Below are 18,256 nucleotides of genomic sequence, written 5' to 3' on the forward strand. Positions count from 1 at the left end.
ATTTTGATTTTCCAAAACCTTATAATGGATTCATCCTATCTAAAACATACTCATTATATTCTAATTTCTGAACACCATACTTCCTTGGTTAAAACTACACTAATAGCCAGATGAACAGTTGAACTTCTTAGCCAGTCTCCTCAATAATACATGCAGCCCACATTATACATTTTATGTTGCTTTTAGTAATAAGGAAATAATTAGAAGAATGAATGGGGAAATTCAGCTACTTCTGACTGACTTTTGAAAGTGATTATTCCAAGCCTTGTAGTCCCAAGTGATAACTCTGAAAATAAGAGACAACACATACCATACTTCTATCTGAACACTACCATACTTCTCCTGAATCCTCAATACCTACATATATTTGCTGTTTGTATATGACACTAATCATGAATTAGCAGAAGGAAGCACTCAGTGTTCCACAGACAATATTCAGAATACAAGGCCTAGTGCCCAATGGCAATAGTACCTTAGAGCGTACTTTGCACCTAAAGTCATCTTCTTCTAGGTCTCACCTAGTTTGTGTCTCTGCAGTTTTGATTTCACACCAGCAGTCTCTTGAGCAGTTGTGAAGCCCTGTCCTGAGGTTACCTTCTTCAGTTAATCTATGTCAGAAAGTAAACATTCCCTAAGGATGTTCATTAGTATGCAAATATGCAGATGATGAAAGTAAGCAATTATCTGTACTAATTCCCCAGTTGCCAAGTTATTGTTTGAATGGTTCTGCTTATATATCCCAGTCATAAATATTTTGGATAAAATGAGCAGGTACATACTAAAGAATCAATACATATAGCATGAGAATGGGAATGAGACATAGGCTCAATACTTTGAAGTGTTGATGACATAGACTTCAAATGACAGTAAAGTGTCCACAATAATATATTAAAGAAGAAAGGAAAGTAAGATCCAATAAAGAAGAGACCAGAAAGTCGATTTTCAGGTTAGTCGTCAAACTAGAAATCAGCATCACATAAATTGACCAAATTGTCAAAATTTTAGACATATGTTCATTGTGATGATTGTGAGATTTTTTTAAACCAACTGAAAATCAAAGAGATATGAAGTTGATGGGGTTGATGTTATAAAGTAGCTAGATGGATTCTCTCTCTAGCATTGCATTTACTTTTGTCCTTATGATGGATATGTGATCACTTTCATAAAGGAAATAGTACTGGACAATTATAGAAATTATATTTACCAAAGATATCTGAATAAAGGATTAAATATTGACAAGTGGATTGAAATGAATAATAACACTTGAAACAATGTTTCACTTAGTAAGTCTATTCTAATAAGTAAATATCATTCAGTTTAGAATGATATTTATATTTCATTCAGGGCAGTACTGACATCCTTATTCCTTGAATGTAGATCAAGGTGTTGTACATGAGCATGACAATGATATAAAGCATAGAGGGCACTTTTCCTTGGCCTATGAAGATGCCTAATGATGTCTGTAAGTACATGAATGCAGCATACCCAAAGAACACAGCAATGGTATAGGTGGGGGAGCAGTAGGTACTGAAGGTTTTATAAGTAGACTGAATGCTGAGGATAGTGGCAATGATGAATATGTAAAAAGTGAGAATATCCAAGTTTGGGACAACAATGTGAAGTGTACCAAAACATAGAATCAAACATTCTTTAACACAAGAACTTTTTCTGGAGTGGGAAAGTATTTTGTGGGGAAGATCATAGAAATGGTGGTTGATCACATATAAGTAACAGAACTGTTCTCTGATCATGAAGCATGTATGAGCTGATGTACAAATGGAACCAATAATATATTCAGCTAATACCAGGATAATAGAAATCTAATAGATCATGGTCACATTGTAAAACAAGGAGATATATGGCAACCTATGAGTCATATACAATTGCAGATAACATGTGACACTCTGTGATGACCAAAATGAGGAAGAAAGAGAAATGATCCATATATTGAGGGTAATAGATGTGGTTGTATTCTGTCACAATTAAGGACAGACTACTAAGGAAATATTACATGGATGTGTGCAGGTGGGAACTGATCTCACCCAGATTCCTGACCACAGTGACTATATAGTTTCTTATGAAGTGGAGAAAGAGGGGCAGCTGAAATTCTGTCTTTTTAGAGAATTCAGTTAGTATAAACTCATGAACCCTGCACTATTTTCCTGCTGCCATATCCTGTGTTAAAATTGTGAGGAAGAAAGAAATGTATTTATATTATAGTGATTTTCTTAATGTCTTAAATTTAGAATGAAAATTTTCATGCCTGTAACCTTTAGCTATGTAAAATTATAACCTATTTATGTTTATTAAACATAAAGAAATGTATGTTAACAAAATTTCTTAATTTAATATTTAACTGGCATTATTTTAAAAAAATTCAGAATGTATGCAATGTGAAATACAGTCCATGAATATCTTGAGCATTTCAGTGGCTCCTAGGCAATGTGTTTACTTGAAACATATTACATCTATTAGAACTGTACGTTGATGTCATTATGCAGGTGAAGGCACGTACCAGATAGAATGAGGCCTGTCAATGGATGAGAAGGACGGATGGGCAGGAGACGTTTTAGAGGAGGAGGAGACTGGAACAAGAGGGAACAGAAAAGAGAACATAGCAATGGATGTTAAAATTTTTCTCTGCGCATCAACAGGATGTTAGGAATATTCTTAAGGGATGGATTTGTACAGGATTTTGTGTGCCTAGATGAACAAAATAAATCTTACTTAGGTCAATGATTATATCTTATCAATTGTATCAGAGATTGTTGTGTTGTCTGTTCTTTCATGTGGCAATTTATTTGAGTTCAAAAGAGTGTGGTGGCAAGACACTGAGCCCTCCATGATATTGGGATGTGTATGTCTGGCATGGTGGCAACATGCCTTGGGAACTAGATGGGTAGAGAGATTGTTGCCAGGCTCAGAGAGTAGCCATTGGCAGTGTGATATGGGATGGAGTTTAGGGGGTGAGACTCTTTGTTGACTGAGGCGAAAATATCCCACAGATGCCATGTGGCCCTATGGTGCTGGTGCTAGTACGAGGTAAAAGAAATCATTTTTAAAATTACCACAACAAAAACTACAACTAATATAAAGATGCTATAGAACCTGCCAAGGGAGAAAAGTAATCAATAGTTCAAACCATCTACAAAGCCTACATCCCAGCACAATTACAAGGATGGCAAGGTGCCCTTAAGTGTGCAGCAGTGGCAATGCGATTATGATAGTAACCACATGCTATATGATTAGACTTAAGACATGCTACAAACTAAGTCTGATAGTGTAAACCTAACCTATAACTCATGCCTCTTGAAGTCAGAAACTGTAGCAGAGAACCTACTTCAGTCAATTTCTTCAACAGCTATAATTTTAAATGTATTTGAAATACTTATTGTTGCATCTTTGGGTAGAATTAACTCTCTACTCTCATCACAGAAGCTTCTTTTTCTAACAGATGGAGGCCATTATGAAAAGGCACAACTGGGCAAATTGTGTCCAGATAATTAATTGTGAGTTTCCCAGCAGAGATCTATACATATCCAAATGATTTTTACATCTACAGCTCAAGGAACATAAACATAGGATTGTAACTATTATAAGAAACAGAGGACAAGAAAATCTCCTGGGAGATAGGATCTTGTCTAACAACAGGGAGGGTACACCTATAAAATATCAACTTGTGTTTGCCTAAATAAGGCTAGCACAATGACAAAACAAGTAGACGTGCCAAATGGATTGGGAAAATCCCATAAGTTGTTATTCCTACATCAAGGATTACAGGCAAATAATAGCTGATGAGAGGAGGGGGATCAATATTCTCCAGGGTTGAGCTCTTTGATAGGTCTCCAGTCCCAGTGTTCAGACATAAATACATGCAAGTAACACTAAATGGTCTCAACAGGATATGTATGAAGATATATGTATGCCTGAATATGTATGTATGTATGTATGTGCGTATATATTCATATACATACACATATGCATATATTTACATATATATACTTGTGATATGTGTGTGTGTTTCTGTGTAGGTGATGAATTTGAGAGTAACCTGGGAGCAGAAAAGAAGTTGCATGGGAGTGAATTGAGTGGAAATGATAAAAATAGAGTGCTTATATATAAAATTATAAGAATAGTAAATTAAATTAAAAGCTATTTTGGGGCTTGCAAGATTGAATTCTTAAAGTCAGTGAAAATGACCAAATATCATACCCTTCCTGAAACCAATACCTCAACCTTTCCAAAATTCTCTAAGAAATGAACAAAGCTCTTCTTTACAGAAATTTCCTATTCATATATTTTTTAAAATGTGCCAATAAAGTTATCAAATATTTTTATTAATTAAACCTCTTCAGTTTCACTTTCATACATGCAAAAAATATGCTCTAATTATTCTCAACTTCGGTGTTTGGCAATGACCCCTGTTGTCTGCAAAATTACTAACGTTCTTGCATTTTTTGTTTGTTTATTGGATTTTGTTTAGCTATCCACTAAGTGTAGCCAAAAAATTTATATTGCTATACTTTTGAGCTATCCATTGAAGAGTATCAATGAGTTCACACTTCATGAGAATAACTACTACTCTCTCAAATACTTTCAGTAGCCATTAGCTCACACAGAGGTATGTAGAACTTCAACAGCAGCAGCTCCCCTGCCCAGAACTAATTGGCTAAGCCATTCTTGTGTAAGACCAGTGCAAACAACCAGAGTTATTCTGGGTTCCAGAAAACAATAGTAACATGTCCCAGAAATGTTATTTGATATTTAATATTATTTAAATTTAACAGCATGTATAACACCTAGCATACAATCAACTGAATAGTATAATCTAAATTTGAGCCATTAATTGCTTCTGGACCAATTCGTGAAAATAGCAGAATCAGTTGTGGTTAAATAGTGACACACAATGTCAATGTCATTATATTCCTACCCACATCCAGTCATTTAATAGTGACACCTGTGCTCAGGTACCACACATCTGCCTGGTCACATTTTCCTGGGCAAATGTCCTGAACAGCACTCTCTCAAAATTCTTTCTGTCTATAGAATGTTCCATCTCTCATTTCCTTCCTTAGGTTGAGGCTATCAGTTTTGTTATTGACAGGTAGCACATCAGTATACACACAAGATAATTTCTCTATGGGTAATCAGATACCATATTCTGGCTTCTGACCAGGAAAGAACATAGTATACATACATGTGTGAAACAAAAGATCAATAAAAATAAACTTGAAAATTAAATAAGTGATTACAGAAAGTGTACAAACATGTATAAGACTGCTTTATAATGAACTAAAAACACTAAAATCTTAGCAGCATGAAATTTTGAATATCTGTCTAAATGAAATTGCAAACATTTTGAATGTATTTTAATTTTATTATTTGGAAAATTGTTCTTTGTTTTCATTAAACTTCACAGAATTATTATAGAACTTTGAAAATTATCTGTGCAAAGCAAAATTGGTCCTCAATAATCATAAGCACAAACTAAAACTATTGGAGTCTATCTGTTACATTTTCTCACAGTTGTTTAAAATTGAGAATTTGATATGAAGATCACACACAGTTAGAAAAAGCAATTCGCAAATTCATTTGAAATAACAAAAAAAAAACAAAACAAAGAAACAGGATAACAAAAACTATTCTCAACATTACCCGTAACTGGAAATTGTATTACAGAGCAATAGTGATAAAAACTGCATGATGTTGGTGCAGAGACAGGCAGATAGATCAATGGAAGACCCAGAAATGAACCCACACACTTATGATCACTAGATCTTTGACAAAGGAGCTAAAACCATCCAGTGGGGGGGGCAGCACTGTCAATAAATGGTGCTGGTTGAACTGGAGGTCAGCATGTGGAAGAATGCAAATTGATCCATTCTTATCTCCCTGTACAAAACTCAAGTCCAAGTGGATCAAGAATCTTCATATAAAACTAGATACAATGAAACTAATAGAAGAGAAAGTGGGGAGAGAGCATTGAACACATTTCACAAGGGAAAATTTCCTGAACACAAAACTAGGGACTTATGCTCTAAATTCAACAGTCGACAAATGGGCCGTCATAAAATTTCAAAGCTTCTTCAAAAATTTCAAAGGCAAAGGACACTGCCAATAGGACAAAATGGCAACCAACAGTTTAGAAAAACATCTTTCTCAATTCTACATCTTATACAGGACTAATATCCAATATATCCAAAGAACTCAAGAAGATAGACTCCAGAGAAGCAAATAAACCTATTAAAAATGGGGTACTCCTCTTGGGTGAATTTGTTTCTTTCTGTTCTGGAGTTTTCAGGGGTGCTGTCGAGCTGTTAGTGTATGTATGCTTTCTCCAGTTTCTGTTTGCAGACATTCAGAGTTATGAGTTTTCCTCTTAGCTCTGCTTTCATTGCATTTTATAAGTTTGGGATTATTGTGCCTTCAATTTAATTAAATTCTAAAAAGTCTTTAATTTTTTCTTTATTTCTTCAATGACCAAGTTGCTATTGATTAGAGTGTTGTTCAGCTTCCCTGTGTGTGTGGACTTCCTGTTGATTTTATCGTTATTGAAGATGTGCCATAGTCCATGGTCATTTGATAGGATGCATGGGAAGAGGAGTAGATGGTAGAAAATAATCAAACACAGAAGAAACAAATCAACCAAGTAGAAGCAAAAAGAAGTATACAAAGAATCAACAAAACCAGGAGCTGGTTCTCTGCAGAATCAATAAGATACATAAACCCTTACCTAGAGTAACCAGAGGGCAGAGAGACAGTATCCAAATCAATAAATCAGAAATAAAAATGGAAACATAACCACAGAAACTGAGGAAATTCAAAAAATTATCAAATCCTACAAGAAAAGGCTCTACTCAAAAAACTAAAAAATAGGGGTTGGGATTTAGCTCAGTGGTAGAGCGCTTGCCTAGCAAGTGCAAGGCCTTGGGTTTGGTCCTGAGCTCAAAAAAAAAAAAACCTAAAAAATATGGATGAAATGGATAATTTTCTAGACAGATAACAGGAACCAAAGTAAAATCAGGAACAGATAAACCACCTTAATAGTCCTATAACCCCTAAAGGCATAGACGGAGTCATTAAAAGTCTCCCAACCAAAAAAAGCCCAGGACCAAATGGGTTTAGTGCAGAATTCTATCAGATCTTCAAAAACAACCTAATACCAATACTCTTCAAAACATTACACAAAATGGAAATAGAAGGAACTCTGCCCAATTCATTCTATGAAGCCATAATTGCACTTATACCTAAACCACACAAAGACCCAACAGAATTTCAGACCAATTCCCCTCATGAATATCAATTCAAAAATTCTCACAAACCAAATCCAAGAACATATCAAAATGATCATTCATGATGATCAAGTAGACCTACACATAAAACCAGATAAACTGAAACAAATAGAAGGAAAAATGGGGAAGAGCCTCAAACACATAGACACAGAGGAAAAAATTCCTGAACAGAATGCCAATGGCTTATGCTGTAAGATAAAGAATTGACAAATGGGACTTCATAAAATTGCAAAGCTTATGTAAGGCAAAGGGAACTGTCAATAGGACAAAACTGCAACCAACAGATTGGGAAAGGTCTTTACCAATCCTCCTACATCTGGAAGAGGACTAATATCTAATACATACAAGGAGCTCAAGAAGTTTGTCTCCAGAAAAATCAAATAATCCAATTTAAAAAATGGGGTACATAACTAAATAAAGAATTGTCAACTGAGGAATACTGAATGGCTAAACAGCATCTAAAGAAATGTTCAACATCTTTAGTCATCAGAAAAATGCAAATCAAATAACCCTGAGATTCCACCTCATACCAGTCAGGATGGCTAAAGTGAAAACCCCAGGTGCCAGTAAATGAAAAAGGAACACTCCTCGTTTGTTGGTGAGATTGCAAGCTGGTACAACTACTCTGGAAATCTATCCAGTGGTTCTGCAGAAAATTGGACATATTACTATCTGAGGACCCAGCTATACCACTTCTGGGCATACACCGAAAAGATGCTCCAATATACAACAAAGACACGTGCTCCACTATGACATAGCAGTCTTATTTGTAATAGCCAAAAGCTGGAAAGAACCCAAATATCCTTCAACAGAGGGATACAGAAAATGTGGCATATTTACACAATGGAGTACTACACACCTATTAAAAACAATGACTACCTGATTCTTAGGCGAATGTATGTAACTAGAAAATATCATCCTGAGGGAGGTAACCCAATCTCAGAAAAAGGCATATAGTAAGCCCTCACTGCTAAGTGTATATTAGCACAAAATTTCGAATCATCCAGGATACAGTCCACTGACCACATGAAGCTCAAAAAGTATGATCAAATTGCAGATGCTTCATTCCTTCTTAAAAGAGGGAGCAAAAATATTCATAGTAGGCGCTATGGAACCAAAGTTTGGAGCAGAGTCTGAAGGAATGACCATTCAGAGCCTGTCCCATATATGCCCCATATATATACAGCCACCAATACTAGATAAGATTGATGAAACTAAGAAGTTGATGATGACAGGAACCGGCTATAGATGTCTCCTGAGAGACACAGCTAGAGCATGTCAAATACAGAGGCGATTGCTCACAGCCAACCATTGAACTGAGAATGGGATCTCCATTAGAGGAGTTAGAGAAAGGATTGAAAGAGCAGAAGGTCCTTGCAACCCCATAAGAGCAACAGTGCCAACCAACCAGAGCTTCCAGGGACTAAACCACTACCCAAAGACCATCCATGGACTGACCCATGGCTCCAAGTGCATTTGTAGCAGAGGATGGCCTTGTTGAGCACCAATGGAAGAAGTCCTTGGTCCTGCCAAAGTTGGACCCCCAGTGTAAGGGAATGTCAGGGGGTGGGAATGGGGTGTGGATGGGGAGGGGAATGCCCTAATAGAAGAAAGGGAGAGGGATGGGATAGGGGCTATGTCTGGGAACCAGGGAAAGGGAATAACATTTGAAATGTAAATAAAAAAATACATCCAATAAAAAAGAAAAAAGAGTGAGGGAAGAGCATGTTATTAGGAAATGACTTCCTTTATATTCTGAACAATACTTTTTGGACAGACTTGAAGAATAATGATGTCAAAAGAGTCATCATTAACACCTAAATTAAAATATAAATATTTGGCATCCAGTAATCACAGAAACTATTGGATGGAGAAATCACACAAAACACTTTGTTATTTTTCTCAGCAGGAGATTTGGGAAATCAGGTACCACTGAAGGTGAAGGTCACAAAGAGCCACTAAAACTTTTTCTTTTTTTATGATTCTATACAATTCTTTGCTTTTTAAAAATATTTTCTTTATCTGCATTTCAAATGTTATCCCCTTTCCTGGTTTCCCCTCAGGAAATTCCCCTATACCATCACCCTTCTCCCTGCTTCTATGAGGGTGCTCCCCCACCAACCCACCTACTTCCTCCCCCAGCCCTGGCATTTCCCTACACTGGGGCATGGAACCTTCACAGGACCAAGGGCCTCTCCTCCCAACAAGGCTACTCTCTGCTACATATATCGCTGAATCCATGGGTCAATCCATATGCACTCTTTGGTTGGTGGTTTAGTTCCTAGGAGCTCTGGAGTTTCTGTTTGGTTGATATTATTGTTCTTCCTATGGGGTTACAAATTAAAACTTTCAAACAAGCTGGTGACTTCCTAAGACAAGTGATTTGAATTCCTGCTCATTAGTTCTAACAGCAAAATAGGAGTTTCTTTCCTTGTAGTTCTTTGTGTAGGATTCAGGTCTTGTAGGCTGCCCCTATAAAAATTAATGAACTAATACCTACGAGGCACTCTTAGTAATTAATTCATTTAATTACTAAGTAATTAATTAGTAAGTAATTAATAAGTAATTAACTTATTCTTAGTTAATTAGCTATGTTTATATTACTCTAACATAATCTTTAGAAGTTTAGTCTAACTGGGAGTTTCACATTCTCTTTGAAATCTAGCACTCATGCTGGATGTCAGTTGTCTTTTAAAATACACCTGGTTATTAGATTCTGATTGATAAGACAATGCTTTCTGTGTCTTATCATTATAAGCATTAAACTTAGTAGTATACAGTACTAGCTCAGGCTAGCCTGTCTAAAACTGTCAAAAACATGCCTTCTAACAAGTGAGAGCATTTCTTCTTCCATTTACAGGAACGTACCACATACAGGGAGGTGAATCCTCCTTTGCAAGAAACTTGACGATGACTTATATTTGAGAACCATGCCAGGAAAGTCTAGTTCTTTCTTTTTAGTAAACTTTCCTAAAATAGAAACTAAGAAAGTGAAATCCTAGGTTATTTAAACTATCTTGCTGTTTCATGGAAACATGTTGAAGGTTTCTTTTTCTGATGCTTCTTCTCCTCCAGATAATAACTTTCAGAGTGGCACATATCACTAGTTGTAAAACAATTTTATAATTTTATTTTTTCCATGTGAATAGCTGATACAGATAAAAGTTATAGTGAAAAAAATAAACTTCTGAGTCTGAAACTCAGAAAGGTAGGCAAAAAAGTAGGGTACCTCTACATGAGGACAACACATGATTATAGATCGTAGGGAAGTGAGTAGGAGTCAAGCAGTATCAATAAGAATGTTGAACAGATAACCACAGTGGTACAAAGTACACCCATTCCTCTTTATCGTTGCCTTGTATGTTAAGTTAGTGTAATCACCTTGTGTGTAGGACTCTAACAGATTCTGTCCTTTGCTTATAGTGACACTATTTGTAGTTCTACATAATGTTATGAAAATCAGAATTATGCGTTTTTGATTGCTTAACTTACACAAGAAAACAAAGTATTTTAAAATAATGTGTGAATTAACGAAAAAAAAGACATCTACAATTGTTGAGATAACCAAAGGATAGAAAAGAAATTTTAATCCCAACTTAATAGGCTTGCCTAATAGAGAAGAATTAATATATGTAAGTATAACCAACCAGACAAAGGAATTTAAAATATCTTCAGGAGAGGATTAAGTGACTAACTGTGAATGGACACAGTTTTTACCAGAGAGTAACATTTCTCCATGGATATGAATCTGAGAATCCTCTTATACATTGGTACATTTTTCCAAATAAAAATGTACAAATAAGAATCACCTATTTAGGGTTATCAAATTCTGCATATAGAGTATATCTTCCAGCATTAATTGCCAAGAAAATCTATTCTTTGTTTTGAGGAAACATCTTTCGTAGTAACCTTTTGAGGGCAATTTTGACTTCTTTATTTCTCAGGCTATAGATCATGGGATTCAACATCGGCACAACAATGGTATAAAATACAGATGACACCTTCCCTTGGTCCATGGAGCTGATTGAAGATGGCTGTAGATACATGAATGTTGTAGAACCAAAGAAAAGAGCAACAGCCAAGATGTGGGAGCTGCAGGTGCTAAAGGCCTTAACTCTTCCCCCAGAGGATTTAATGTGCAGGATACTGACAATGATGAAGATGTAAGAGCTAATGATGGTCATGACTGGCACAATAATATTAAATGCACTGATGGAGTGTCCTAGTACTTCGTTGATAAAAGCACTAGAACAAGATAGCTCAAGTAATGGGAAAAGATCACAAAAATAGTGGTTTATTTTATCAGTCTTACAGAAAAACACTCTTAGCAGGAAGACTGTGTGAGTTGTAGCACTGAGTAAGCCAACACCATACACCATAGCTACCATCAACAAACAGACTTGAAAGGACATGGATACATTGTAAAGCAAAGGGTTAGAAATAGCCACAAAGCGGTCATATGCCATTGCACCCAACATGTGACATTCTGCAACAACAAAAACACAGAAGAAATAGAACTGAGCTATGCATTCTGGGTATGAGATGAAATTCTTCTCTGTCACAAAGTTCAGCAGCATTTTGGGAATAATGACAGTGGATTGACAATAGTCAATAAAAGACAGACTGCTGAGAAAATAATACATAGGTGTATGCAGCTGAGAACTAAACAGAATCAAGATGATCATACCCAGATTTCCAACAACTGTAATCAAATAGACTGCTAAGAAGATAAGGAATAGAGGCAATTGGAGCTCTGGATTCTCTGTTAAACCAGCGAGAATGAACTCAGCCACTGAGGTCTGATTTACTTCTTCCATGGTGTTCTGGAAAGTATATGTAAAAAAAATATATATATATAGAGAGAGAGAAGACAAATTTTGAGTATCCATTCTTCTATCACTCAATGAAGTTTGAAACATAATTCAAATATTTTCAGATGCCTGCAATCATCTGCCATCCTCTTTGCAATTTGAGAAATCAGAGATTTTGCAGTCCTGGAGAAAGGAGACATGCAAATACAATCATAACTATGTTACATACTTGTGATTTTTATTGGTACCCATTTCTTACCATGTTTCAGTTCATTTCAAACCATTCTAGCAAACGGGACCTCATTAAATCGCAAAGTTTCTGTAAGACAAAGAACATCAATACAACCAAAAGATTGGGAAAAGATCTTAGTAGACTTTCTTTTTTTGTTTTGTTTTGTTTTTTTGTTTATTTGTTTGTTTGTTTTTTTTGTTTTTATTCTTGTTTTTGGAGCTGGGGACCAAACTCAGGGCCTTGTGCTTGTTAGGTAAGCGCTCTACCACTGAGCTAAATCCCCAACCCCAGATTGGGAAAAGATCTTTCCCAATCCTCCATTTGATGGAGGGCTAATATCCAATACATACAAAAAACTCAAGAAGTTAGACTCAAGAGAATCAAGTAATGCTAGTCAATTGGGGGACAGAACTAAACAAAGCATTCTCAACTGAGAAATATGGAGTGGCTGAGAAGCACCTACAGAAATGTTCAAGATACTTAGTCATCGGGAAATGTAAATCAAAACAACCCTGAGATTCAATTTCACACTCATCAGAATAGCTAAGATCAAACACTAAGATGACAGCAGATGCTAGCAACAATGTGGACTAAGAGGAACACTCCTCCGTTGTTGGTGGGATTGCAAGCTGGTACAACCTCTCTGGAAGTCAGTCAGGCAGTTTCTCAGAAAATTGGACATAGTAATACCTGAGGATCCAACTATACCACTTCTGGACATAGATCCAAAAGGTGCTCCAACATATAACAAGGACACATGCTCCACTATGTTCATATCAGTCTCATTTATTATAGCCAGAAGCTGGAAAGAACCCAGGTGTCATTAAAGGGAGGAATGGACACAGAAAATGTGGTACATTTACATAATGGAGTACTATTTTTATTAAAAGTATTGCTTTATTAAAAGCAATGACTTCAGGAAACACTCAGGCAAATGGATGGAAGTAGAAAATATCATCCTGAGTGAGGTAAACCAATGACAAAAGAACGCACATGGCATGCACTCACTGATCAGTGGATATTATCCCAAAAGCTCAAAATACCCAAGTTACAATTCACAGACCACATGTAGTTCAAGAATAAGGAAGACCATGGTATGGGTGTTTCAGTTCTTCTTAAAAGGAGAAACAAAAAACTCACAGGAGGTAGAGGGGGTAAGAGACTTGGTGCAAGAAGAAAGGAGAGGGAGGTTGAAAGCAGAAATGGGAGGAGACTACGATGACATATATAGGGTCAGGAATTTGAAAAGAGGTGTGTAGCAATGAGGAATGGGGAACTGGGGGTAACCCCCAGCAAGGCCAAGACAATATCCAGAGGTTAGGCAAGGTCCTCATTTGAGGGATCGTGCAACCCACTCATCTCCAAATTTTCAACCCAGTATTGTTCCTGTCTAAAGGAAATATGAAGACAAAGTTTGAATCAGAAACTGAAGGAAAGGCTATCCAGAGACTGTCCCACCTGGGAATCCATCATATATATAGATACCAAACCCAGACACTATTGCAGATACCAAAAAGTGCTTGCTGACAGGAGCCTGTTATAGCTGTCTCCTGAGAGTCTCTGCCAGAGCCTGAGAAATGCAAAGGTAGATGCTCACAGCCAACCATTGGGCTGAATGTGGGGGACCCCAATGGAGAAGTTAGAAAAAGGACTGATGGAGCTCAAGGAGTTTGCAACCCCATGGGAAGAACAACAGTATCAACCAGCCAGACGTCCCAGAACTCCCAGAGACTAAACCAACCAGAGTACACATGCCGAGACCTATGGCTCCAGTCACATATGTAGCATTGGATGGCATCATTTGGCATCAATGGGAGAAGAGACCCTTGGTCCCAGTGTAGGGGAATGACAGGGTGATGAGGTGGGAGTGGGAGGGGAAGCACCCTCATAGAAGCAAGGGAAGGGGAGATGGGATAGGGTGCTTCCAGATGGGAAAGTGGAAAAGAGGATAACATTTGAAATGTAAATATATAAAATATCCAATAAAAAGTTAAAAAGAAGCTGTATTCTCTGTTTCTCAATTATGGTACATGAACACTTGTGAACCAATTTCATGCCATTAACTATCTCTGCATCCCACTTCTAGCAATCTTTATACTGTTCAGCTCTCCTTGAGTCATCTGAATGTTTGTATGCCTTTGTTCTTGGTGGAGCACTCCTCAAAATTTCTTTGCATTATTTCTCTTAGGCTCCCTTTGTCAGTCACCCCTTAAATATTAATGAATCCTGAGTCAGGCACGGCCTTGGTTGGGTCAGAATGACATGGTTCCTGCCCCTAATACAGGGCTAACAAGACATGGCCCTCCATGAGTGTCAGTGGTTGCTATAGGTATTATGTTTGTTTGTATAATAATGTACATATTTTCAAGTTCCTCCTTAAAGGAATGTCATTCTGGTTAGTGTTAATGATTAGAGACAGCACAAATATGAGGGGTGAAGATGTGGCTAAAGTCTTGGTAAAATGTTAAATGCTGAGAATTTCAGGACATCTCTTAAAGATGTAGAGAAGTACTCTAAAAACGTGAGTTCAAAAATACATAATTTTCTCAACTACATAAAATATAAGAATACAATATAAACCATATGAAGGACTTCACAAATCTAAAAGAAGAAAAGCAGTTGAACTCTAATCCAACTTGTCTGAGTGATACTAAGAAAAAGATGAAGAGATTTAGGAAGTGGTGATCACAAGAGATCCTACACAGATAAGTTTTTGTTTATGCTTAAAAAGGCAGACAGATTCTAAGGTCAAGGTCATCCTGTAACTGAGAGAATTTAGGTACAAGCCCAGGCATTGTAGAAGTGGTAATATCAGTGTAGGTTGCCACCCAGATAGTTTTTAGTCTGTGGTTAACAAAGGCAGGCAGATCTGTGAGTTCTTTTGCAATGATAAAGATGGAGAAAAAATATGAAGAGTGAAATTTTAAAAAAGAGTATCTGCATATTTTGTGTGCGTATATATATATATATACATATCTATATAATTTTCTTGAAAAAAGGTAGTATGGTTGTAGGAAAGTTAAAAGTAATAGAAAGGATATATTTTTTAAAGGTTAATATAATATTCTTGATTTTCTACAATATTATTTCCTTAACTTAATTTGTTTCTAATATACTTATACTAAATGGACATTTAAAACATATAATTAAATTTCAATTTTTATATTTTTCTATTGACCAAAACCTTTGATTTTTAGATAATCAATCATTGCTTTAACCATAATTTGTTTTAATAGAGTGATGTACACACGGAATATTCTCATTAATTTAAAGAATAATTGTACATTTGTTTTAATAAAAATATTTAAATGTTTATTAAAAACAAAAGGAAAAAATGTGTGTGCCTCCTATCTCCTAAGAATCAATAGGTTGGAGTAATGAGTTGTTGATTCATGGGAAGATCAAGGACTGGAAGTCATTGATTTATGGGAAGTAAGTGACTGGATTATTATGTAAATAAAAACAACTGGGTTGTTGATTTGCAAGGGATGAGCTATCCAGAAAGGGTTTTTAGAATAGCAAGAAAGAACTGGAGAATTTTGTCTGTAGCTGGAAACAGAGGGGCGGGGGGTGGGGGGAATACAAAGAGAAAGAGGAAAAGAGAGAGAGAGAGAGAGAGAGAGAGAGAGAGAGAGAGAGAGAGAGAGAGAGAGAGAGAGAGCGCTGTCTGGAGAGCTCCAAAAATAGCAAAACAGAGAAAGCAATCTGGAAAACTGCCTCTAGCTAAACATAGGTCATCAGCTTGTACCCATGGTTTGACTCCAAGTCATTCATTTCCCTGTTCTCAGGCACTCCTTCCACAGTACCCTTTTCCAAGTCAAGGCTGGTCATTAGGAAATGAATCATAAGCAAAATAACAAAAATATTTACTGACAAGGAATTGTTTTTTTCTTACCAAAAAATTCAGATTTAAAATCCACATTTATTTAACATATACTTTTATTTCTTTCGACCTTGAAAATGTTCAGCACCAGTAGAAATATAACCAAAATATTGATCACCTCCCAAAATTTGCTTATAGGGATTTGTGTCTCTTATCTGATTTTTTGGTACAAATAGTTAATGTAATATATACCACCAAATAGTTTGAGTTACATAATCCTATATTTTAAACTTAAGCATGATATTTCCTGGAATATTTTCATGAAGATATAAAGATGAAGAACTGATTCACTGGAAATACTGGAAAGTATAAATTCATTGAATATGTGTATTATATATTTTCTCTGAATGTCTCACAACCAATACTGTATTTTGCAGCTCATTGAGTTTTTATTTCTACAGATAATTCATATAAGTGGATCTGTACAGTCTTTTTCCTTTTATGTCTTATTTATCGCAGTAAAGTGTCCTTTAGGTTTTTCAATCAGTGCAGTCTCCATTTTAGGGGGAAAAATCAGTGAAGATTCTGAACAATCTAATATACATTTATAATTTTGTTCATATACTATTTACTATTAACTAATCTAAAATATGAAAGAGATAGCTAAAGTAGCCAGTTTTTAATAAAGCATCTGTTATAATATAGTTACAAATTATAGGTGAAAATAGAGAACAGCATCTCATAGTTATATGAATTCAAAAGTTATCTAATTTTCACATGTAAATTATTAATGTGTTACTTTTTAGTTCTGTATCATAAAATTTTGTCTTCAGAGTAGCATTATATCAATAATTTGCATAATACTAAGAAAGAAATTGGTATGACATTTATAAGAAATAGTATTTTAATTTCTAATAATGATTCATAATGGGCCAATATTAAAATAAATTTAAAGTTCAAGCATGTAGAAACATAAGGAATACATATAATCTGCTCTTCAGAATTCTACAGTCTAGAAGGTCATAGGTAGGCAAAGAAGTTCAGTATTTACAAATTTCCTGAAGACCACAGCCATTCTGATGTTCTTCCTGACTGAGGGGATGGTATAAACAAAGGTGTTTTAGAGGATCATAAGAAATAAAATGTCATTTATTTTTGGTCCAAGTATATAATCACCTGACTACCTCAGGAAAGTACATTAAGTATCCCAATTATAAGTTGTAATTTTCTTTAAATTTTACTCATCTCCTTATCTTCTTAAACATAACCTTTGTTGTTCGTAAGAGTAAGATTTGTGTTTTATTCAATAATTTTTAAAATGAATTATAATTTTTGTAAAATCTAAAAAGCAATACAGTAAAAAGCAGTCTTACAAATAAGTACCATTTAAAAACTCAAGCACCATATTGTTTTGAACAATTTTATATTTTAAAATATTTGAGTATATTGCTCTCCTCCCCCAAATCTTTTGAGATTCTCTCTTCCTCCTTACCCATCCAACTTAAGTTCTTTCTGAATAGACAAAGAATAACAACAACAACAACAACAACAACAACAAAATCAATACAACTACAAAGTCTTCCCAAACCCAAGAAAAGATAAGAAAAGCGTACCTTTCAATAAAACTATAATACTATAACCAAATAAAAGCAAAGCCACAAAAATTGGTAAAGTTAATATATGTTGGTCAATTACTCCTGATCATGAGGCCTGTCCTGGAATAATGTATATACTCCGCATCACTCTATTTGAGAAAACTTATTTTCCTGCTCCTATCCAAAAAAAAAAAAAAGACATTTCAGTTAAACTTTATTATACTGTATACTGACTAGGTTTCATTCATTCAGTTTTGAAATACAACAAAATAAAACAGAGAAGATAAAACTACAACATTGATGTTGGACAAGACAAAACAGCATAGACAAAAAAAAACTAAGAGAAGTAGCCAGAATCAGGACCACACTTAGGAATCTTATAAAAACACTAAACTAAAAGTCATAATATATACAAAGAGGAGCTGGTATATTTTGTGTTCATTTTGTATTTCCTATATGTAGAGTCAGCAATTTCTTAATTATATATTATTTGTTCCACATTA

The 18,256-nt window shown here is 35.5% G+C and overlaps 1 protein-coding gene and 1 pseudogene across 1 annotated transcript; both read right to left on the reverse strand.

Annotated features, from left to right (window-relative positions):
- On the reverse strand, nucleotides 1,330-2,172 carry Or8ak2-ps1 (olfactory receptor family 8 subfamily AK member 2, pseudogene 1; annotated as a pseudogene).
- Nucleotides 11,165-12,109, reverse strand: Or8g35 (olfactory receptor family 8 subfamily G member 35). Its single transcript, NM_001000462.1, has one exon. The coding sequence runs from the start codon at nucleotides 12,107-12,109 to the stop codon at nucleotides 11,165-11,167; it is 945 nt and encodes a 314-aa protein (NP_001000462.1).
- Between the last annotated feature and the right edge of the window lie 6,147 nt (nucleotides 12,110-18,256).

Source organism: Rattus norvegicus, chromosome 8 (assembly GCF_021556685.1).
Source record: "Rattus norvegicus strain SHRSP/BbbUtx chromosome 8, alternate assembly SHRSP_T2T, whole genome shotgun sequence".
Classification (NCBI taxonomy): domain Eukaryota; kingdom Metazoa; phylum Chordata; class Mammalia; order Rodentia; family Muridae; genus Rattus; species Rattus norvegicus.

Bases quoted from the DNA above. Each gene is read 5' to 3' on its own strand.
- Or8g35 (NM_001000462.1), bottom strand. From the start codon at position 12,109: ATGGAAGAAGTAAATCAGACCTCAGTGGCTGAGTTCATTCTCGCTGGT.